Source organism: Cebus imitator, unplaced genomic scaffold (genome assembly GCF_001604975.1).
Source record: "Cebus imitator isolate Cc_AM_T3 unplaced genomic scaffold, Cebus_imitator-1.0 Scaffold3, whole genome shotgun sequence".
Taxonomy (NCBI): Eukaryota; Metazoa; Chordata; class Mammalia; order Primates; family Cebidae; genus Cebus; species Cebus imitator.
This window is the reverse complement of record NW_016107318.1, coordinates 11,013,699-11,039,130: the sequence shown is the minus strand read 5'-3', so window position 1 is coordinate 11,039,130 and position 25,432 is coordinate 11,013,699. Positions and strand designations below refer to the sequence as shown.

Sequence of the window (25,432 nt, the reverse complement as noted above, 5' to 3'; positions counted from 1 at the left end):
CAACCCAAATGCCCATTGACGATAGACTGGACAAGGAATGGAATACTATGCAGCCATAAAATACGATGAGTTCATGTCCTTTGCAGGGACATGGATGAATCTGGAAACCATCATTCTCAGCAAACTGACACAAGAACAGAAAATCAAACACCATATGTTCTCACTCATAGGTGGGTATTAAACAATGAGAACACATGGACACAGGGAGGGGGGCATCACACACTGGTGTCTATTGGGAAGGGCTAAGCAAGGGACAGCGGCGGGGTGGGGAGGTCAGGGAAGTATAACATGTGGCGAAATGCCAGAAGTAGGTGACAGGGAGATGGAGGCAGCAAACTATGTTGCCCTGTGTGTACCTATGCAACAATCCTGCATGATCTGCACGTGTACCCCAGAACCTAAAGTACAATTTTTAAAAAAGCATAGGCAACAAAAGCAAAAATGAACAAACAGTATTGCATCGAACTAAAAGGCTTCTGCACAGCAAAAAAATAATAATAATAACACAGTGAAGAGACAACATATAAAATGAGAGAACATATTTGGAAACAATGCATCTGATAAGGGCTTAACATCCAAAATGTATAAGAAACTCAAATGACTCAGTAGCAAATAATGAGTAACAAAATTTTACGTATATACATAATGTTAGTCCTTGTTGTGCTCCTATAAAGGAATAGCTGAGGCTGGATAATTTATAGTGAAGACCTGTATTTGGTTCATGGTTCTAAAGACTGTACAAGAAGCATGATACCAGCATCTACTTCTGTTGAGAGCTTCAGAGAACCTCCAATCATGGCAGAAGACAAAGGGGATGCAGGCTGTCACGTGGCAAGAGAGGGAGCAAGAGATAAAGTGAGGTGTCATGCTTTTTGAAACACCAGCTCTCATGTAAACTAGTGGAGCAAGAAGTCACTCATTATTACCCTGAAATAGCACAAGCTGTTCATGAAGGATCCACCCTCATGACCCAAACACCTCCCACTGGGCCTCACCTCCAACATTGGGAGTCTAATTTCAACATGAGATTTGAAGAAGACAAATATCCAAACAATCTGTCTGTTTATGTATCTTTCTATCTATCTATATAGAAATAATATTCCAATATATTTTTATAAATTGTATGTTATCAGTCATTCCACAGTTGTTTGGGGAGAGATTAGTTCCAGTACTTCCCATGGATACGGAAATCTATGGATGCTGAAGCACCTGATACGAAATAGTGTACCATTTGCATATAATCTATGTGCATCCTCCCATCTACTTTAAATCATCTTTAGATTACTGAAAATATCTATCATTATGTGTATAGTTATTATACTGTATTTTTAGGGAATAATGGCACGAAAAAAGTGTGTACATCTTCAATACAGATGCAGCTTTTTTGGTTCGTTTGCTTAGTTTTTGGTATTTTTGATCTGTGATTGCTTGAATCCATGGGTGTTGAATCCACAGCTACAAAGACCCAATTGTGTATATTTATTTGTATATAATGTAGATAGATAGATAGATAGATAAAATTAACTATTATTCAGCCTTTAAGAAGGAAATCCCATTCTTTGTGACAAAATGAATGAACCTGGAGTATATTTTTAAGTAAAATAAGCCAGGTGCAAAAAGATAAATATTGCATTATCTCTGTTACATATGGAATTTAAAACAGTTAAACTCATGAAAGTAGAAAGTAGAATGGTGGGTGCCCAGGGCTATAGGATGAGGGAATGTGGAGATGTTGATCACAAAGTACAGAGTTTTTGTCATGCAGAATCAATAATTTCTGGAGACCTAAGATACAGCATGGTTGACTATAGTTAATAATACTGTATCATATACTTAAAATTGGCTAGCACAGATCTTAGGTGTTCTTACCATGCACACAAATATGGTAAACTATGTGAAGTGACAAATATGCTAATAAATTTGATTGTAGTAATCATTTCATTATATATATGTGAGATATATGTGTATGTCTATATATATATACATATACATACATGTACATATGTATACATCAAGTAATCACATTACACAGATTACACAGTTTTTATTGGTCATGTACCTCAATAAATTTTAGAAAAAATGTTATTAGTTTTATAACTTAAAAAAAAAAAGTGTCCTTATTTTCATTATCTCACTTAATTGAAACAATCTTACACCAATAAGAAAATTCAAGTTTATTCAGAGAAGTTTAATTAATTGTCAAAGGCAAATAACCAGTGAATAACAAATCAAATAATTGGACCAAGGTGTTCTGACTCCTTGTCCAATGTAGAGCATTTTCTCTTTCATTATGACACACAAAACTTTAGAGAGCACTTTTGCAAAATGGCTGTATTTGAAAAATACTTTAAAATATTTTAAATTACATATGGCCAAAATAAATGAATTAATTCAGCTTTGAATTATTAATAGTTTGAATGAATAGTCACAGGAATATTCAATATGGACACAGTGGGAGAAAATCTGGGACAGGGATAAGAGTCATGAATATCTAATTAGAGCTGCCCAACCTTTAAGGCAGTGATTACTCTTGGTGATATATCAATACTATTTCTCCAAAATATTTCAAGTAAAAATCCATTCTGTCCCCTTAATTCTTAAAATAAAAATGTTGGGCAAAAAATTTAAATGATCAAGGAATGTTGAAAATAACAAAGGGCAATTCCTTTTCCTCTAAAAACAGGTCTTTGTGGATCTTCTAAGAAGACTCCAATTCACAGAGTACTACCGACTCATTAAAATCAACTTGTAATATCATGCAGATCATGTATATCTATCCAATTCATGCACACACATCCAGAACGTAGGATCCTTTGGTATCAAAGAGCTGTTTATGATTGACAAATACATCAATGCTCTAAGGTTTCATTTCCATCTTCTTCAATAAGGCAAGATAAATGAAAAAATACATGTCATTAATTGCTCTGCATTTTTCTCTCCAGAGAAATGCAAACTATAAACATCACTAAGACATTCTACTAATAGCTTTAAAGGTTGGCTTAAAGTATTATAAATTATACATTTGTAAGAAGGTCTGTGAGTGCATGCCTTGAATTCTTATTCAAAGATTCAATCAATAAGGTCATCCCTGCCACTTGCATTCTTAACAACAATGCATAAATTTAGTGCCTGCAGAAGTATAAATAGATATGTGTCTATAAATATATCCTAGTATCATAAAGTTACATTTTAACCATGTAGCTTTTCTTGTGTATAGGAGATTGCATTTCTCCAGGGAGGTGGGTAGATGACTTTTGTGTTGATTTTTAAATAACTACATTATAAATCTCTCTTGCTGGGCCAGCACAAGGCAAAACTAAAACAACCTCTTTATTGTAAGGCAACTGCATCATGGATGATTTGTAATACATTGTTAAAATTGGGTCTTTCACTTTCAGCCTGTTTTGGGATGGGTAACCTATATTGCTCCCCTCAGATTGAATTGTGTTATTCCTTATCATCACATGATAGCAACTTTTAGAAAAAAATGATTACGGTTCCTTATAATAATTCTACCTCCAATTACATTGCTTTACTATTATGGGCATATAGTCAGATGTCTAGGGGTTTTGGCATTCACTGGGAAGTAATTACATTGACTTGGTTCCAGTTTTCAGTTTGAACTTCCTAACCAAACATGGAAACCTCCGCAGTTCCTTAAATCACAGAGACTCTCACAAAAAGATTTCTTAACTTATGTGCACAAATGCCCAAGAGGTCTATAGATAGACTTCGGCAGGTCTGTACAATTTCTGACAATGTGCAAAAATCCTCTTTACTTTTTGTGGGAGTACAACATACCTTTCATCGGTTTCTCAGAAGGGTCATTGATCCTAAAATGATTAATAACCACTATTCTTTCTAATTAAATACAACTTAAAATGGCCTCAACTGTGGATTTCAGAATTATTTTCTCTCAATGTTCTTTTCAAAATCAGAATCAAACAACCTTGTATGTTATATTCAAAGCCTTCTTTTAAAAATTGGGTAAGAATACTATGCGTTAACACTGATTCTCCATAGTCTTTTTTGTACTTGGTCTCAGAAACTTAGTTAACAGATTAGTTCCCTCATTTTAATTGCATTTTTTGGGTCAGATTTTGGTTTTTGGTGTGGCACGTAAATTCATCTTCCCACTTTATACAAACAATAGATTTCAGTAGTGTCAGTTATAGAGGTGATGACTTGAACTCTGTTATCAAAATGTATGATAATAACTCTAGACCTGAAGAATTGAAGACTGCCATGAACTCAGAAAGGCAAAGGCTCATCAAGAGACATTGCCCAATATTTGTCCTTTGATAAAAAATATCTTTCAGCTAAAATGAAGATTCTGCAGCTTTGTTATACAGACTAAATATGCAAACATCTAATTTAAAATAAGAGTTGGATGAATTAGTTTTCTCCTACTAAGAGAATTGTCTGGAAATTTGTACTTAATGATGTAGTTACAAGAGATTTTTTAAAGGTCTTTGGAGAAAAGGATTCACTTTAGGTATCGCTTTGAGAGACATATAAATCCTAAGGCCTCTTATCAAAAATGAGAATAGAGATTGGAGGCATCAGTAAAAAGATGATACTTTCTATGAAATTGTACCTACTCGTCTGTGAATAGGCTTATGTGATTATGGAGGCTGACCAGGGCTTGTGGTGATCCAGGCATTGCTGGAGTGGTAGCATCACATTATTGTGCAGTCAAACACAAACTGGCATTCTAGTACCTGCTGCCTCAGGAAATGCTAGAACAGAGCCTATCTGAACCAAGGCCCCACAGGTGGCCTCATCCCACAAATCCTTGGGTACACAGCACCTGTTTAGTGGCCATGGCCGTTTATCTTAAGAAGAGGTTCCAACTGAGGGCAATTATATCCCCCATAGTACATTTGGCAATGTCTGAATATTTTTGATTGTCACAATTAGAGAGGCATTGCTGGCATCTCATGGGTAGAAGTCAGGGACACTGCTAAATAACCTACAATGCATAGGACATCCCTCATGACAAAGAATTACCTGTCCCATGTGTTAATAGTGCCAATGTTGAGAAAGCCTGCCCTAAGGCCATGCCACTTTGATCACCTTGAGAGGTTATATAGATAGGTGCTATTTACACTCACACTACCCACAGTGCCAGATGTGGAAATCGTAATGCTTTGGACAGAATGAAGTGAAAAAATATCCTACAATGTCCTTCCTTTACAGGTTAATACCTATTTCTTTCCCCAAAATGTGTATTAAATGTCACCTTCTACAGGAATACTTTGTATGTTGACATCACGTTTCCATGTATTCTCATGATACCATGTCCTTATTCTAATTGCAGCTCTGATTATTTTCTGTCTCTCTACTAGGTTATAAATTCATTGAGAGCTTGCTGTTTTATTAATCCTTGGGTCTTAGTACCTACCAGAGCTTGGCACATAATACGTAGGCAATAAATATATGTTGAAGGAAAAAGCAAGCCTGGAGAACTGGCTTAGATTCTCCGTGAGCAACATCCATCCAGACTGGATTTACTCGAGGATATTACTAGCAAGCACACTGGCCCTTAGGACATTTGGCCCCATGCCCTCCTAGGACATGAAACTGGGGAATGTCTCAAGCCATGGCCTGCAGGTTTACCAGCACAATGGTGGAAATTTCGGGTCAGCCACAGTCATGGTAGTCATAATGACTTTTAAATTTTATTTATGCGTTTATTTTAATAAAAATAATAATTGTACATATTTACAAGGTACATAGCAATGTTTTGGTACGTATAATGTATAGTGGTTAGATCAGGGTAATTAGCATATCAACATCATCTCAAACATTTATCAGTTCTTTTTGTAGGGAACATTCAATATCCTCCTTCTAGCTATTTGAAACCGTATATTAGCATTAACTGTAGTCATTCTACAGCAGTATAGTACACTAGAACTTATTTCTCTTATCTAGCTGTGATTTTTGTATACTTCAACAAATCTCTACCTATCCTGAAATACTACAGAATCAAGATTGTAGAGATTGTAAAATCTGGTCCTAGGCCTAGAACCCCAATGTGAAAGGAATCAGGGACAGAATTCTCCCTAAATACCTTTTCTTAGGAAGTAAGAGAGATACTTTTAATGAGCTTGACTTTGCATCTATGTTTGACAGAACGTCTCTCTTTATTGAAGAAGGAAGACCAACAGTGACCTCAATAAGTACGTGAACAAGTAGCTGAGGGGGCCCAGCATTTGTATCCACCAAGACTCAGCTCACACCAACGCTCAGGTACAAGTCAATTAAAGGGTTTGACTATGAGCAAGGACAATTCTTATTTTGGCTGCCTGTGGATTACACCAAAATCCACCAGAAATCGAAATGACTAAGATTAGAATAATTTATAAATGTACTTTGCGTTAAGTACAATAACCTTGGGATTATAAAATAAATAAGCATCATGTTGAAAATGGGAAAAGAGCAAATCTCAGATTTATAGTAAATCAACAATAATTTGTTATATACATAACAAATATATGGTTTAATTTATGGAATAGAAAACAAAATGATCTAATTTTTCCAGATAGCATGGAGCTATTGCATTACATTGTGCTATTTGACAAAGCACATCAAATAAGATCTCAGCAAAATAGTTAACATAGTTATAAGTAAAATATTCCTGACATGAGTTGACATCAGGAAAACAACACAGGGACATTTCAAAACATTCAACTTTATTTTCCATTGACAAACATGACATAAATAACATATGTTTATTAAATACACAGACTAGCCATGACTTGAATGCCCACAAAAGTCTAATGTACTTTTCATAGGCTCTTTTATTTTTTGTCTCCACAATATTGAAGACCAGCCTTTAAAACATACTAGAAGATATATTTAAACACTGAAGATAACTACCCAAAAAGCTTTACATAGACGTGATACAACAGACTTTTCCATTGAATCAAGTATATAGGGATGGATACTGAGGAGGAGAGGTGAAGAACACTATGCTTTCAATACTGAGCTTTACAATATGGATTAAAGTGCCAATGATTTCAACTCCCCCTTAGGCACACTATGTAAAGAGCACTTACATTCATTTGTTACAAACAGATCACAATAATCAGTGCTTGTTTTAATTGGTTTGCTCAAACAGGCTTATACTATTTGTACAAAAACATTTGATAAAGAGGAGAAGGGAAACTATTTTTTTCTCTTTCAAGCAAGAGTTGGGAAGGAAGAGAGTTCAGCAGTCAATAAGGGCCTGAGAGAACTTATTTGCTTTTACAGACAAGACCCCTGGCCACTCAGGAATTTCTCCTACTGATGCTCAAGTATGCAAAGACAAACGCAGTCAGTCCCTTCCTCTCTTTGCTTCCAGGCCCTGGCCCAAAATGATGAAGAGGTTTAACAGGTTGAAAAGGGACAGGTTTTCCATCATATCTTTTTCTATGTTCTCTATCCCACCCACCTAAGTATCCTTTCAGAAGGAGAAAGAACACAGAAGTGTATTCGTAAATCACATGCATTTCGCCCTGCTTCACATTACAGTTTTGATTTCTACAGACATGGAAAACTGTATAAGGAAACTACGTTTGAATTATCATTAAAGTTTGGTGATTGGCTGTTTTTGCCTAGACATTTGGTTCACTTTAATTAAAGGATCAAAATATTCAAATTCTGAAGCATTTAACAAATAGTATTGAAGAGACGCATGAATGACAATAACTTGAAAAGTGGAATTATCTCCAAAATGCTCAAAAAAGCATGAAAAGACTGATTTGTTTCTGATGGTGATCTCCTTCCTTCTTATCTTTACTTCATAATAAATTCTTCAGCAAAGGAGACTTACTACAAAACAGATTCTGATCTGTTTTGCCTATTAGGGTGTATTAAAAATATGAAGTTATTATCTCTCCTCTTAAAAACAATCCCAGCCTCACCAATAGGAAATATGTCTGTTATTTCCTCTCCATGAAAGAATGGATAAGCACAGTGGAGTCAAGGGGACTAGGAGAAAACAGTGTAATTTCAAATGAAGAAATATGTAATCTAGTAGACATTTGCATTGCTTATTACATGAAACTAATTGATACAAAGCTTCTGAAAATAAGATAATGTTTATTCTCTTATTAAAGAAAGTATGTGACATATAAATGAATATGATACATATCTGATTGAATTGTATTTCTAAAGAATCATAATGCAATCTGCTTATGATATCATAATGTAATGGTGTATGACTAAACTTGTGTAAATTATAACCCTTAAATAGAATCTTCATTTTAGGAATTATAAAACAGAGAATATATCAAATAAAATATTTTCTCTAATTCTCTTATCATCATCACCATCTGGTTAGTTTCCTTATAATACTGAATTGATGTCAGCTTCTTAACAAATATATATGTGAGTTTAGGTGGATTATTAAATTTTGTAAATTGGCTGTATCATAACCTATGTCATGATCATCACAGACATCTGTCACTCTGTGTCAGCATTTTATTGCAACCCAGAGAACAGTCTTATGGACTAAGCCACAGTTGCACAATTCTGTACAGTTTTTAGACATCAGTTTTAACAGATTTTGAGATTTACAAATATATGAAACAAGCAATAAATAAGCAGCTGTGAAAATTTGTCATTGTTGATGGCTTATACTTGTTATATAGATAAAAAATAGAAATTTTAATTATTCAAATTAAGCTTTTTCTGTGTTTGTAATAATAAATACTCTGTAGTCTCCTTGTGTTATTCAGCTCCTGAATCTGGTATATTGCAGGAGAAGCTTTTGGGGTTAAATTATGAAAAGAAATAGATATTATGTATGTCTAAAATTTCAAAGAACAGAAGTTTTCTATTTTCTTTTTCTGAGTTGATCTCAACCAAAAGAACTATTAAATGATTGCTGATGTGGAGAAGGTTGAAAGCTGATCACTAATTGGGGTCAAAAAGAACAAATTATAAAAAACATTGAATAAATAAAAAGCCTAATCTACTAGAAAATGCAATATTAGAATATTGCCGCAGAGTTACCTCATTATTAAAATAGTGTTTGTTAATTTTTAGTTTGTCTGTCACTCAATCAGGATCTTTCATAGTTAACTTACATAAGGTTTCACAATTATTTTCTGCAACACAGTCAAGAGATATTTCCTAAAATAAAGAAGTGTAAGTAGAAATATATGTATATCCAATATTTCAGACTAGTTTAAATCTGGTATGATTAAGCACTTATATTTACCTGAAATACCTTGGGACACATAGAGCACTAGGTTAATTTGGTAAATACTGAGATAACTCATTTTGTTTCTTCAACTTCAAGATATTTTTAAGACATTCACCATACCTATTTTATTTGAAAAATAAACTTCTCATTAAGTAATGTGTGATCGTTTTCTTCTATGATTCAGCATAGTATACAAATTCATTGTTTGGAAAATCAGCACTACTTTGTAAAATTGACACTTGATAATTTTACATATGTTTCAACATATATTCCATATAAAAATATTTACATATATTCCATTCGCTTACTTCTTCCCACATGGTTCTCTTGGCCTTTAGTTGTCTTTTAACCAATACTTCAAAGTTCAAGGAATTGTCATAATCTATACATGCATTTTTTTCTGATTAGACATATGTATGGACAAACTAAGTATGTAAGAGTGAACTTGAAGGCCAATAAAATTAAACCTAGATACGTCTTTCTACTGTGACTACATATGTCCTCTTTCTAACCACTATTCTAGTCTCTGTACATCTCTGAAACCGAACCTCAACAACCATGAAAAGGCTGAAATCATTTGGGATTTTCATTACTTATCAGGTTTCCCTGGACTAACAAATGCCTAGCTAACAAAACTCATATGCCATTTACATAATTTCTTTCCTTTCCACCTCCCTTTCAAGCTTATTAAAAACAAAACAAAATGAAAATACCTGCCATTCATCCCTTCCTAAAACATAACCCATGGGCAGGAATTTATTTTGCAGTTAAGACTAAGCTTCAGCCTTTTTGCCTTTCTGTATTTTTTGTGGTTTGATGAAAAGTGATATTCTTTTGATAGTAATCTCCATTATCACTTGGAAGTACCAGTCTCCTAAATTATTAGTATAAATAAAGCACTTTGTGATACAGCAATATGACACTACACCCTTGAAGATAAATTCAAATTCTGTAATTAAATAAGCAGAAATAATTCACTTTATCAGCCTGATGGACTGTAATGGCATAAAACACTTCCATCACAAGATATGTGCCTTGCCAACGTGCACTCGGTTTTGGCAAACTTCTGCTCATTGATTCACTGAATAAATATTTATTGGACAATTTCTATATTCCAGGTGCTATACTAGGTGCTAGAAGAAATCATGCTCACACCACTCAAATTCACAGTGCCTGTGTGTCTATCTGATTAGAACTTGGGGTCACAGGACCACCCAAGAGGTAAAGCCTCTTTATTATGTCATTTAAGTGCATTTTTGAAAAAAAGTAGGTAATTTTGTGTTATACCCCATGAGGTAACCTATGGGCTAATCCAATTTTATGGCATGGAGAGGTTTTAGTATAGACTATCACTTTTTCCAAAATTTACATTAGTAGAACCATCCTGAATTATATAAGCACCCTCAGTAGATTTTGTCTTCAAATTCAATTTGTCATGTTATTTAAAATGATTAGTACTGATTGACATAGGCTGGTATATACATTAATCTGATAGACATATTGTACCTATCGAAATTATTTACCAAATGACCACTAAACACACACACACAAATGCAGTTACTACAAGAAGAATAAATAAATCTCAAGCTTTTAAAAAGCTAGAAAAGCAGTGCAAGGAACGCAAGTGAAATCTTCACAATAAAAAGAAGTTAATGGGTTTACAAAATGAATGCACCAAAGAATATGACAAGCATTGTGTAGGCGTAATTTATAGGATTACTATGTTTAGTGGGGAGAATTTTTAAGAAGCGCAATTCCCAAAACTTAATGTAGTGATCTACGTGTGTACAAATAAGTCAAGCTTAGCTATAGAGGTTTGCAGACTGTAGGAAAAACATTTTAGTAATAAATATTTGGATAGAGCCACTTTGAGGACCAGGCAGAAGAAGAGCTATGAGGGGTCAATGTTATTAATTTTCTTATATAAATAGGCCAAACTGTGGAAAGTATTCATTGAATCTTCAAATATTTATTTGTTTTGGGATCAGTATTGGAATTTAAAGAGTCAAAAGACTATAGAGAACACTTTTGGTGAAAAAAATCAAGGGAAATACATATTCAGACTACCTATAGTTAGTGCTCAAATTGGTCCTTACATAGTATTCTGAAAAACCGCTTCATCACTCTCAAAGGTTAGTTTCATGAATCTTCCCCAGGCTTGTGGGAAAGTAAAATACATTCAAAAGAAAGGATAATTAGCAAGTTGGGTAGTCACAAATTCCATATTTCAAACAAATGGAATTGGCTCTTATTCACATAAAGAGTAAACCTAATTATCAATCCAACTAAAACTTTGTAAGGTTAGGAGCTAATTTGCTATATTCAGCAATATTTAAATAACAGAATCAATGAATATTATGGAACATTATACATTTTTAAACCTAATTAAACTTTTTTTTTTATTGTAAGGAGGAAAAAAGTGACAGAGAGAAAGCGAAAGAGGCAATGAAAGAGAACACAGCAATATCTTTGAAGAAAAACACACTTCTATGCCTTGTCTTTAATGATATATGTGGTTAAATTCCTCAAGTATTCAGTGTACTGGAATATCAACCATCCCTGCCCCCCAATAGACCAAGATCATTTATAAAAAATGTTTTCATCACATAATTAATCACATATTCAGCTACAAATGGCAGACTCAACAAAAACACTAGGCTGTTATTAATATATTTTCTCTTGTTTGTGTTTCACTACTTTTGGCACATAGGGGATTTTCTATGATTCTAAGACCATTTAGCTTTATACCAAAAATTTCACTCAAAGCATAAACAGTGGCATGCCAGAGATGCCTAAATTCACAGTAAGGTTTAGCGATATTTGTTACCAAAAGCTGTGCACATGCAAGTTAAGTGGTTTTTTTCATGCTTCTGCCTGTATTATTTCATTAGATAATGAGATAGGCTGCCCTTTCTGTCCATCATTAGAGCAGCTGGAGACAGCATTTGCTACCTGGCAAAACTTTCGAAGAAGGATCTTTCTTAACAGCAGATAAACCCAAGGATCCAAGATCTGGTTCAGTGAAGCCAGGCGAACAGCTATTAAGAAGAAGTTGCATTCTTTCTGCTTCCCTGTGTGTGTCTTGCAGTGCTCAACTGATGTCTGATTGAAGATCATTTTCAACATCATTATCTAAGAAAGGGGGACAAATAATTGTTTCAAAGATTAGTTAAGGTCATGTGCATCTCCTCTACACAGTACTTTGCACATAGTCGGTTTTCAATAAATTGGTTGTTGGACTGAAATGATTAATTCAAGCAACATTTATACTCAGAGATCAGAGTCCTGAATTATACATGACATTCCTTGGTATTTTCCCACACTTGTGGCTATTCAACATGATGTAGCTCTTTAAAACATGCATGTCTTCAGGCTCCTGGTTTTTGGAATTTAAGAAGCTTGAAAATAACACATCTCAAAATAAGCCAAAGTCATGTCTTGTTGCAGAAAACACAAGTTCACCTAAAGGAGAGCCAACACTTCAACAACAACCAAAATATGCTAACCTTAAATTTTTAGTAGTTCTAACTAAAAAAATTACTAAAGAAAAAGTAGAAGCAAGAAAGGGGGGGAAATAATATTGTCATTATTATTATTATTATTGCCATTGACATTTTCAGAATCCTTATTTTTTACCAGATACGGTGCCAAGTCCTTCATATGCATTTAATAAACAACGTGCAATAGGTAGTACTACCATTTCCTTCTTACATTTGCAGAAGCCAAGATTTAATGAGGTGAAATATGAGTCAGACTTAAACCCAAGTTTTCTAACACCATATAATGCACGGTATTTTACTTTTCTTTGCCCCCCTCCAACATGCCCTAGAATGTAAACTCCACAATGGCAGGAATTTGGGACTACTTTTTTCCACAAGTGCCTAGATCAATATGCGGCAGATAGCAGGTGTTCAATAAGTATTTGAGACAACAAATTTTTATATTTTAAAGAATATATTATACAACATATAAATAACAGTATATGAGTTATATAATATGTATTTGTGAGAGAACAAATTTTTATATTTGAAGGAATATATTATACAACACTTAAATGACAGTATATGAGTTATATAAAACGTATTTATATTTGAATGAAAAATGTTCTTATGGATATGAAAAATGTTCAAACTTAGTAATCATCAGAAAACATTTAAATTACAACAAAATACAAAGCCATTTTACACGGACTCAATTGATCAAAATGAAGAAATGTGACTGTACTTGTTCCTGAGGATGTGGAATAAGGTGAGGACTCTCTCTCTATCTCTTTTTTTTTTTTTTTTTGAGACAATCTAGGGTCACTGTAACTCTGCCTCCCAGGTTCAAGTGATTCTTCTGCCTCAGCCTCCTGTGTAGCTGGGACTACAGACATGCACCACCACACCTGGCTAATTTTTGTATTTTTAGTAGAGATGGGGTTTCACCATGTTGGCTAGGATAGTCTCAGTCTCCTAACCTCGTGATCCACCCGCCTTGGCCTCCCAAAGTGCTGGGATTACAGGCGTGAGCTACTGCGCCTGGTGGGAGAGGACTCTTTCACACATTACTAGTGAGTGTGTAAACTGGAAGAACCACCTTAGAAAACAAATTGGTACTATTTCTCTTGCTATTTCCCAGCGATACTACTGTTCAGAATCCCCCCTCCAAGAGTTGTGTATATGACTGCTTCATATGAGCATTGTTCATAATAGCAAAAGAGCAGGAAAAACTCAAACATGGGTTCACATTCACAAGCAAAGAAAAGAGCTGACTTTAGGCTGGGCGCAGTGGCTCACACCTGTAAGCCCAGCACTTTGGGAGGCCGAGGCAGGTGGATCACCTGAGGTCAGGAGTTTGAAACCAGCCTGGCCAACATGGTGAAACCCTGTCTCTACTAAAAAAATACAAAATTAGCTGGGCGTGGTGGCAGGCGCCTGTAATTAGAGCTACTCTGGAGGCTGAGGCAGGAGAATTGCTTGAATCCAGGAGGCCAAGGCTGCAGTGAGCCAAGATCTCGCCATTGCACTCCAGCCTGGGCAACAAGAGTGAAACTCCATCTCAGAAAAAAAAGAAAGAAAAAAGAAAAGAGCTGACTTTGTAACTGGCTTCTACGTTTACCATTCTAGACATATACAGCTATTGAGTACTTGACACGTAGCCAAACAAAGCACATTGCAATGTTAGACTATATTGATTATATAATGGAATAATATTTCTATAGATTGAATTAGATAAAATATATTATTCAAATTAATGTCACTTGCTTCTTTTGACTTTTTAAAAATGCAGCTACTAGAAAACTTTACATTATGTGTGGCTTGTGTTTTTTTGCTTACAGTACATTTCTATTGAACTTAATCTCTGTCTCACAGGGCTTGCACTTATCTCTATGTTCTGCCCTCAGGTCACACAACTTAAATTGAATTCAACATCTCTGCACATCCAAAACATCCCTAACCACTTAACCACAATTCCAATGATGGCACTTTCTTACACTCACCCTGGCTCAACATCTGAGAGTCTGTGAACTCTTCTTTCCCTCTCCTCTGCAATGCCTTTTGCTCTTGCTGCATTCTCATCCTTGTTCAGGTCTTCCTCTCATTTGAATTATGGTAATAACAGACACCCAGATGGTACATGTATGGGCTGCATGTTTGTGCCTCCCTTCCAATTATATGTGGAAGCCCAACCCTTAATGTGACAGTATTAGGAGGTGAGGCCTTTGGGAGGTAATTAGGTTTAGATGAAGTCATGAAGGTGGAGCTCCCATGATAGGATTATTATCCTTATAAGAAGAGGGAGAAGAACCCATAGGTCTCTCCTTCAGCCACGTGGGGCACAGCAAGAAGACAGACGTCTGGAAGCCAGGAAAAGAGTCTTCATCAGAAATTGAATCTGGGGCACCTTGATCTTAGAATCTTCAGCTTCCTGAACTGTCAGAAATAAATGTCTGCTGTTTAAGCCATTGAGTCTACAGCTTTGTTACAGCAACCCAAGTAGACTAAGGCAGTGTGTACGGATATCTGTCCATCACAGGTGCAGATCCAATCCCAGCTGTGATCAGATCCTCTCCAACTAGAAAATACTCAATGTCTTCCCATTGTCCACCAAACAGAAATTCAACTCCGGTATTCAAAGCCCTCTACAACACTCTCCAAACTGTTCTTTCCAGCCCTGACTCCCACTAGTCGCCTACCCAGACATCAAACTCTAGCTATAGTCCGTTGGTCTAGAACATCCCTTTATTCTTTCCTCACTTTTGGCGTTTATTCTTTCTATTTTCTACCCCTGGAACACTTTTAATCCTAGTATTCATGTCTACCTTCAAGGCTTCCATGTCTTTCAGGACCATCTGAGTCTTTCCTGATCATTCCAAACCACTGTCCTCTGAAGGCCTACAATTGTGTGTGTGTGTGTGTGTGTGTGTGTGTGTGTGTATGTGTAAGATATAAACACACATTTGTAGTAGACAGACAGACAATACTAGCAGGCATCCACATGTCCCTCAAAAACTTGGATGTACGGGGGAAAAATGTGGGTCTGTACTAGTTAAAATGGACATAACATCAACATGTAGGAACCCAGCTCCAAGGTTACTGAACTTGACTGCAAGCAAATGAACAAAGTATCGACATATCTGAAATTGATTTGCTCTCAGAAAAAGGATATTTAGCCATCAGGTTTGAGAATTTTCTACTCTTGTTGGCAAAATGGACTACTATTGTGAGCCAAAAGATGTAATTGGCTATATTGGCTTGAAGTAAGTAAATATTTGATTCTTTTAATTCCCCATTTTCTGCATCTTTTTCCAGCAAGCTGATACTGACTGGTCCCAGTGTTGATATGTCAATAGGAAAAGAGAGCTGGGTCATAGGATTTCTAGTATTGCCAATTCTGCTCATGTAATCTCAATTTTATTTTTAAAATACAGGTATATAACAAAAACAAACAAACAAAAAAAATAGGTAGAGCAGGTTAAGCAGACAGGCAAGAGAGGAAATACGTACAACAAAATTCTTACAAGACTGTGTGACATTGGTCGCCAGCCATTTTTCTTTTGTCTTATTTAGTCAGTTTTTATTCTTAAACTGATCCCTGGCAGAAGGGATGGGAATTTCCAGTTTTTGGCTTATAAGGCAAATTCATGCTCTTGGGCTTGCCTCATGGTTTTTGGCCAAATTGCCCCCTAAACCCAAACAAAATTATTGTTCTATAAAGACATAACAAGAGGAGAATGAGTAGAAAAGCAGCAGATAGCCAAATATTCTAACTCTGTAAATTTTTTTTCGTTTCTATTTTGTTTTGTTTTGTTTTTTGAGACAGAGTCTCACTCTGTAACCAAGGCTGGAGTGCAGTGGCACAATCATAGCTCACTGTAGTCCTGAACTCCTGGGCTCAAATGATCCTCCTGCCTCAGCCTCTCAAGATGCTGGGATTACAGGTATATGCCACCACACTCAACTAGTATTTTTATTTTTTGTAGAGATGGGGTCTACTGTGTTAACTAGGCTGATCTCAAACTTCTGGCTTCAAGCAATCCTCCTGTGTAATTTCTCTCACAGGAATTTTTCCAAATGATTTATTCAATAAAAGCAAACAGTAGCTATACAATAAATAAATGTTCAGAGGAGTGTTATATATACTAGCAAGAAATTATAAACACATACATCTCTAACATCAGATGTACAGCTTAATAAAACAACAATTCACAAATAGTATGTATAAGTATTAAGTGAAAAAAACAGACTATAAGATACTTTTACATATAAAGTTTTGTTGTTATAATTATATTATTAAAAATACGCAGACTTGTGGAAGGCAATGGAATTATTGCGATTTAACTATAATTTACTGTTAATCAATAGCATTAATTTAATTTTAAAACTGTATGTACACAGGGTAGGTGTGGTGGCTCATGCCTGTAATCTCAGCACTTTGGGAGGTCAAGCCAGGTGGATCCCCTGAGCCCAGGAGTTTGAGACCAGCCTGGGCAACATGGTGAAACCCTGTCTCTACTAAAAACTCAAAAATTAGCTGGGCATGATGATGTATGCCTGTAATCCTAGCTACTTGGGAGGCTGAGGCAGGAGAATTACTTGAACCCAGCAGGCAGATGTTGCAGTGAGCCGAGGTTGTGCCACTGTATTCCAGCCTGGACAACAGAGTGAGACTTGGTCTCAAAAATATATATATATATATGCATATAAAAACATTTCAAATGATGTTTACAATGAAAGTCTTTTATTTACAGAACACAGATGATTATTCCCTTCTTTGATAAATAATGGATTATTATACACTGAATTTATTTAAAATATATTTATATTAATATATTCTGAAGCTGGCTGGCTTATCATTCTATGAGCTGAATACTACCTCCCATCATAGTAGGCAGAATAATGCCCCTCCCACCACACACACAGATATCCATTTCTTGGTCCCTGGAATCTGTGAATACATTACCACACAAGACCAAAAGGACTCTGCAGATGTGATTAAGGTAAAGGACCCAGAAGTGGGAAGATAAATCCTGGATTATCTGGGTGGACACAATGTAAAAACAAGGGTCCTGAAAATCAGAGAACTTTCCCCAGCTGTGGCCAGAGGGAGACATGACTATAGAAGAATGGTCAGAAATACACAGTGTCTCCGGCTTTGGAGGTGGAGGAAGGGAGCCAGGAGGTCAGGAATGAGGATGGCCTCTTCTGCAAACCAAAAAAGGCAAGAAAACACTTTTCCCTCAGAGTCTCAAAAAGTAATGCAGCCCTGTGACACCTTTACTTTAGCCCAGTGAGATCTATCACACTTCTAACCTACAGAACAGTTAGAGAAACGTGTGTTGCTCTTAAGCCACTGATATGGTTGAGCTCTGTGTCCCTACCCAAAGTCTCATGTCAAATGCTAATCCTCAATGTTGGAGGAGGGGCCTGGTGGTGACTGGAACATGGGAGCAGACTTCCCCCTTGCTATTCTTATGATAGTGAGTGACTTCTCATGAGATCTGCTTGTTTAAAAGTGTGTAGCACTGGCCGGGCACGGTGGCTTACACCTATAATCCCAGCACTTTGGGAGGCTGAGGCAGGCAGATCACGAGGTCAGGAGTTTGAGACCAGCCTGGCCAACACTGTGAAACCCTGTCTCTACTAAAGATACAAAACATTAGCCAGGCATGGTGGCACACACCTGTAATCCCTGCTATTTGGAAGGCTGAGGCAGAAGAATTGCTTGAACCTGGGAGGTGGAGGTTGCAGTGAGTTGAGGTCGCTCCATTGTACTCCAGCCTGGGTGACCAGGTGAGACTCCACCACAGAAAAAAAAAAGTGTGCAGCACTTTCCTCTCTGCTCTCTCTCCTGCTCCGCCATGCGAAGATGTGTCTGCTTTCCCTTTGCCTTCCACCATGATCACAAGTTTCTTGAGGCCTCTCCAGCCACGCTTCCTGTACAGCCAGCAGAACCATGCATTTTTGAGACAGTCTTGCTCTGTTGCCAGGCTGGAGTGCAATGGTGCAATCTTGGCTCACTGCAACCGTCACTTCCCAGGTTCAAGCCATTCTCGTGCCTCAGACTCCCAAGTAGCTGGGACCACAGGAACTTGCCACCAGACCTGGCTAATTCATTTATTTTTAGTAGAGACAAGGTTGCACCATGTTGACCAGGCTGGTCTGGAACTCCTGGGTTCAAGGAATCCACCTGCTTCCACCTCCCAAAATATTGGGATTACAGGCGTGAGCCACCACACCTGGCCCCAGGTAGTTCTTTATAGCAAGTCTCAGGTGGGCTAGTACAGCCACCAAGCTTCTAATAATTTGTTATAGCAGCAGTAGAAAACAAATATACCCACACACTAAGCTCTCAACCAATGTTAAGAGGAATGGAAGGAATGAGCTTGAAAACGATTTTCTCATTCTCACACAAAAAATAGCCTGGGAAGCTTGTTTAAATTTTTCACTTTCTTAGGAAACTTAAAAATAAAGTAAAAGTAAACTTCATTCTAACTTCTATCCAAATTATGTCAATTTCTAAATTTACAACATGCAAAAACGAATGCCTGTATTCTAGTGGCATCAGTTAGATGTAAATGTGTTTGACTAAAAGGTATAAAATCAATATTTTCAACTCAGTTGGCTTTATGCAAATAAAAGCTTATTAATCTGTTTCTTCTCTTTTTATAAACTATTAGAAAAGTTTTGCTTATTTCTTTCAGTCCTTTACCCCACCCAATAGTTAAATATATTTGACCACTTACCATCCTCTAGAAAGTGTTCTGGGCCTGGTCTAGAATTATCAAAAAACTCACTTAAATTATGTTTTTATTTTCTTTATAAAATAAAGAATTGGATTTCTCTAATTTTTTGTGATCAGAAAAATCCATGAAATTACTTATTAAAATGAGATTTCAGTCATTTTACACATTCCTCCTTGATTATTTGGAAATTAACTTTTGTGAGGCTAATAAATTTTGTGAGGCTTAAAAATTAACTTTAAGAGGCAAATAGAGGTTTTATATGCCTTACATTGTTTAGTACACTGTAATTTCCTATTGAGAATGCAGTGATTATGAAATTATGAAACCAAGCTCTATCGCAGTAGCTGGCACATGAGGAGAGGCACTCTAGCTTTTCCCAGAAATCATGAGACGTGCAATAATACAGAGATAACTGGAATTTGACACAGTGAGCATGCTACTGCCATTTCCAAATGGCAGCAGAGATGGAAATGGGGCTCCAAATTCTTCATCCAATTTTGAACATAAGTTCAAATAAGTATCCATCTGTTGAGTCTCTATATTTAAGCAGCTATAGGATGATTATAGTTTTTGTATATGTGTTTGCAAATATTTTTCAGACTGTTTAGACTTTGAGAGAAAACTTTAGGCATGAATATGCAGATTTCTGATAGAGTTAATTATTCCTATCAGTCCAATTCTATGTCATACAAGAGAGGGAAACAAAGAAAAAGCAGGATGCTCAGCTAGCAGAGAGGCTGTTCACTGCTTTTAGCAAACACACATATCTTTTAGCAAACACATATACCCTGCACTATTTCTCCTTTTGAACAGCCTCGTATAACAAATGACTTGGTAAAGGGAGTGGTGAGACCAATTCTAGCAGAATGGAGCTGCAGCTCTTCTGCCAGCCTCCTCCCTCAGTTCCACGTGACTTCCCCAGGCCCTCCAGCAGAGCTCTCCCTTGGTTATCAGCAGGAATAGAGAGCTCTTTATGCACTTGAGATAACCAGGAATACAACTACATCAGTGACCTGTAAATTCTCCATCCCTGACTACTGTCAAGTACAATTACCCTGTTCCATCTTAAAGGACAAAAAAATGATTTACCCGTTCCCCAGTGATAATGCTCTTTTAAGTGTTCAAAGCATTAATCAGGGAGGCTGTTTTTAATATTCTGCCCTTGGATTTTATTCTATTGCAGCAGGATTTATGATTACACATTTAAACATCTTTAGTGCTTCACTTATTAGTTTAAAAGTGATTTAGATTGTAGGCCACACAATATCTATGAAAGATGATAAATGAATAAACCCAGAAAAATTAATTTCTGGGGGAGGAAATAAATTGGTTAACTGCCCTTAGGCCCAGTTCTGGGGTGTTTATGCATTTCCAGTTTATTCGTAATGTAAGTGTTTAACAGAAGTTTCCTCACAAGCTACTTTTTATCTGTGATGTTTTTGTTTTCCATAATTCTCTGTTGTTAGGCTATGGGAGAATAACCTGCTCTGCTGGAAATTCCCCCCTATTGTTTGATAAGTGTATTTCATCATAACATACTAAAGCCAGTCTGGGCCCTTTAAACCAGTTAATTACATAATTTGAAGGATTTGCATGGGAAGAAGCTTCACTGTGGATTAAGAAACAATTGTAGTCTTTCCAATCTAGTAACAATGTTCTCCAGTAGTCAGATCATCTTGGGATCCTAGATTACTGTTTCAAAAGCTTTCCCTTCCTTATTTAAGCTGAAAACATTGCAAATAAACATCTCACAAACATTAAAAAAATTACTAGAATTTGTGACATTTCATCTTTACTACTGTGTAATTTAATAAGATTTTAAAAAATAGCAATGGATTAAGAATCAATAAAATTATATTGTTGGTTTTTCCATCATTTACAACTTTAGAAAAGTCATTTATCTCTGAACTTTACTAAATTTACTAGTAAACAGTGGGGCTGGACTGGATGGCCTCTGCATACACTTCTACAGTTTTTTTTCTGATGATTTTTGGTGCAAAGCTGGAAAATGAAAAGATTTCATTTGTAAAAGAATTAAAACCTACAAGAAAAAGGTGCGCAATAACAGACTCAAAGAGAGCCAAATCAGGAATGAACTGCCATTAACAATTGCTACAAAGAGAATAAAATACCTAGGAATACAACTAACAAGGAACGTAAAGGACCTCTTCAAGGAGAACTACAAGCCACTGCTCAAGGAAATAAGAGAGAACACAAACAGATGGAGAAACATTCCATGTTCATGGTTAGGAAGAATCAATATCGTGAAAATGGCCATACTGCCCAAAGTAATTAACAGATTCAACGCTATTCCCATCAAGCTACCATTGACCTTCTTCACAGAAATGGAAAAAAACACCTTAAACTTCATATGGAAACAAAAGACAGCCTGCATAGCCAAGACAATCCTAGGCAAAAAGAACAAAGCCAGAGGCAACATGCTACCTGATTTCAAACTATACTACAAGGCTACAGTAATCAAAACAGCATGGTACTGGTACAAAAACAGAGATATAGACCAATGGAACAGAACAGAGGCCTCGGAGGCAACACCACACATCTACAACCATCTGATCTTTGACAAACCTGGAAAAAATAAGCAATGGGGAAAGGATTCCCTGTTTAATAAATGGTGTTGGGAAAACTGGCTAGCCATGTGCAGAAAGCAGAAACTGGATCCCTTCCTGACACCTTACACTAAAATTAACTCCAGATGGATTAAAGACTTAAACATAAGACCTGATGCCATAAAAACCCTAGAAGAAAACCTAGGCAAAACCATTCAGGACATAGACGTAGGCAAGGACTTCATGACCAAAACACCAAAAGCATTGGCAACAAAAGCCAAAATAGACAAATGGGACCTAATCAAACTCCACAGCTTCTGCACAGCAAAAGAAATAGTCATTAGTGTGAATCAGCAACCAACAGAATGGGAAAAAATTTTTGCAGTTTACCCATCTGACAAAGGGCTGATATCCAGAATTTACAAAGAACTAAAACAGATTTACAAGAAAAAAAACATACGAGCCCATTCAAAAGCGGGCAAAGGATATGAACATACACTTTACAAAAGAAGACATACATGAGGCCAACAAACATATGAAAAAATGCTCATCATCACTGGTTGTTAGAGAAATGCAAATCAAAACTACATTGAGATATCATCTCACGCCAGTTAGAATGGCGATCATTAAAAAATCTGGAGACAACAGACACTGGAGAGGATGTGGAGAAATAGGAACACTTTTACACTGTTGGTGGGAGTGTAAATTAGTTCAACCATTGTGGAAGACAGTGTGGCGATTCCTCAAGGACCTAGAAATAGAAATTCCATTTGACCCAGCAATCCCATTACTGGCTATATATCCAAAGGATTATAAATCGTTCTACTATAAGGACACATGCACACGAATGTTCATTGCAGTACTGTTTACAATAGCAAAGACCTGGAACCAACCCAAATGCCCATCGATGATAGACTGGACAGGGAAAATGTGGCACATATATACCATGGAATATTATGCAGCCATCAAAAATGATGAGTTCATGTCCTTTGCAGGGACATGGATGAACCTGGAAGCAATCATTCTCAGCAAACTGACACAGGAGCAGAAAATAAAACACTGCATGTTCTCACTCATAGGTTGGTGTTGAACAATGAGAACACATGGACACAGGGAGGGGAGCACTACACACTGGGTCTGTTGGGGGGAAATAGGGGAGGGACAGCGGGGAGTGGTGAGTTGTCGGGGGATGGCATGGGGAGAAATGCCAGATATAGGTGAGGGGGAGGAAGGCAGCATATCACACTGTCACATGTATTCCTATGCAACAATCTTGCATGTTCTTCACATGTACCCCCAAACCTAAAATGCAATAAAAAAAACACAATTAAAAAAAAAAAAGAAAAAGGTGTGAAACAAAAGTCAAGATTCCTTTTCAAAAAAATTCCAAGGGGTAGATGTAGGAAAGAGAAAAATTACAAAGTTAGAAGACAGTGTATGAGAACAAAGGACAAGATTCATGAAGCTTTGGTGTATGTCAGCACAGTACGTGTGTTGTGGGGGATGTAGCGGGGAAATTTTATTCAAAGAAGTAGCAGATTCTGGCAAAAAACTGACCAGGAGTTAAAGAAATTCCGTAAGTCTGATTCAATTCTGCTTCTAGTTTGGAGACTAGTTATCTAATTTTGGTTGTTAACTTCCTCTTTCTCTAAAACATGATTCACACATACTTACTGTATATCGTCTCCATCTAGTACTGCAGTTGCAAAAATTAAAGTGAGATAGGAATAATTAATACCTTCAATTTACATAACATATTTCTTCCCATGCCACACCCATTATCACACTATTGCATATGCTTCCAGAACAAAATGCCTTGACACAAACAGAACAGAAAATGCTTAGGGGAATACTGCAAGGAAATAAATGTATTATGTCTATGTTCCTTGAATTTCCAGCTAATAAAGTAGTTTTAGAAAACTCAGCTCAAATTTGAACTTTAAAAATGTTTAGTAATGCAGAATCATTATTCAGTTGCTGGATATGGAAAATCAACATTATAAAGAAGCCAGCAGCCCACTACCACATTATTTGCTATGTAAGAACTTCCCTTTCAATTAGTGTAAATTGTAAATTCTTTACGACTTGGCTCAGTATAGCTCAAGACATATGTCTAGATAAATGCTTATCTTTCTATTAGAACAGTCCCAGAATGTCAATATCCAAGTAAGTATTCAAATTCAGGCTGAAAAGGGGAAGGCTAAATCTATTCTATAGAAGGATTCATTTCTTTGATCATAGATGATGGATTAACTGGGTAACACACAAGTAAGAAGAGTTATCTTTACTGTATTTCAAACACCTATATCTCAGATGTCAAAAGAAAGTCTAGATAATATGTCATTGTCAAGGCTTAAAGTACATTAATCCTTAAAAATGCTCAGATTTAAGAGTTCTTTCCTCACAAAATATAGTTTCATTTAAACACAAAATGTTCAATTTTGCTGTCATCCATTAAAAAAACCAGAGTATTAGTGACAATTAAAAACAACTAAACACTTAAAGGAAAACAAAATCAGAGATGTGAATTAGTTTTGTGTGCAGAGATAATCACCTCAATATAAAAATAGAAAATTAGAAAAATCTAGATGACTGACAATAGAGTACTGTTTAAATTATGGAAAATCCTTCATATGCATAATTTATATGTATTCTAATTTTGATACTGAAAATCATACTATTGAAGAATATTTAGCAACATGAAGAAATGTTCAGAATGTAAAAAGTAAAAATAAATGTTGCACAGTATAATCCAAATTTTAAAAAATAGCTGTGCTTGTATATAGAAAAAAATACTAGGAGCAGTTTTCTCTGGGTGAGAATTGGCAATATCTATTTTCTTCTCTGTATTCTTTCCCAATTATTTACAATAAATATGCTATTTTTTACACTTTAAAAAGCAACAAATTTAGAGTAGCTGGTGTCCTAGCTATCAACAATCATCTATCCATTTACTGGTAAAGAGTTAATGTTGCAATCCTAGAACTATAATGTGGTCATTTTAGGTTGAATTCTTAGGAGGTCAGTGTGTGCATAATTTAACAAGAGGTAAGCAGTCTGACAGTCTATAACTGATCTGATCAAAACATTTAGCTTGATCAACAATTATGGTTTACTAAATTTAGCGGTAAATTATTGTCCTTCGTGGTGGACTTCATGAACAATACAGCCATGACATGCAAAAGAATCCTTTATTGTGCCACAGTCAGTACATAATGCAGGATGACGAATATGGTTTTAATCTGATATGATAAATTCATATTAAACTCTGCAGTATGTCAAAATGACATTGCCTTTAAAATCTCGGAAGACATTATCTCACAGGAGAATCCAAAATAGATGCATCTTACATTCGGGATGGACATTGGGTGAATATGAGCGAATTGGGGTGTCCTTAAATGTATGCTTCCCAATCCTACTACATTCTCTAGTCAGTGCTTT

General features: G+C 36.1%; 1 protein-coding gene across 2 annotated transcripts in view; it reads right to left on the bottom strand.

Moving 5' to 3' along the window:
* The window catches only part of PTGER3 (prostaglandin E receptor 3), a 199,847-nt gene that overhangs the window by 150,792 nt on the left and 23,623 nt on the right, over positions 1-25,432 (bottom strand). For both annotated transcript variants that reach the window (XM_037739721.1, XM_017531864.2), the window contains exon 2: positions 12,149-12,328. In XM_037739721.1, the coding sequence (XP_037595649.1) occupies positions 12,149-12,328 (180 nt within the window). The remainder of the gene's footprint in view (positions 1-12,148; positions 12,329-25,432) is intronic.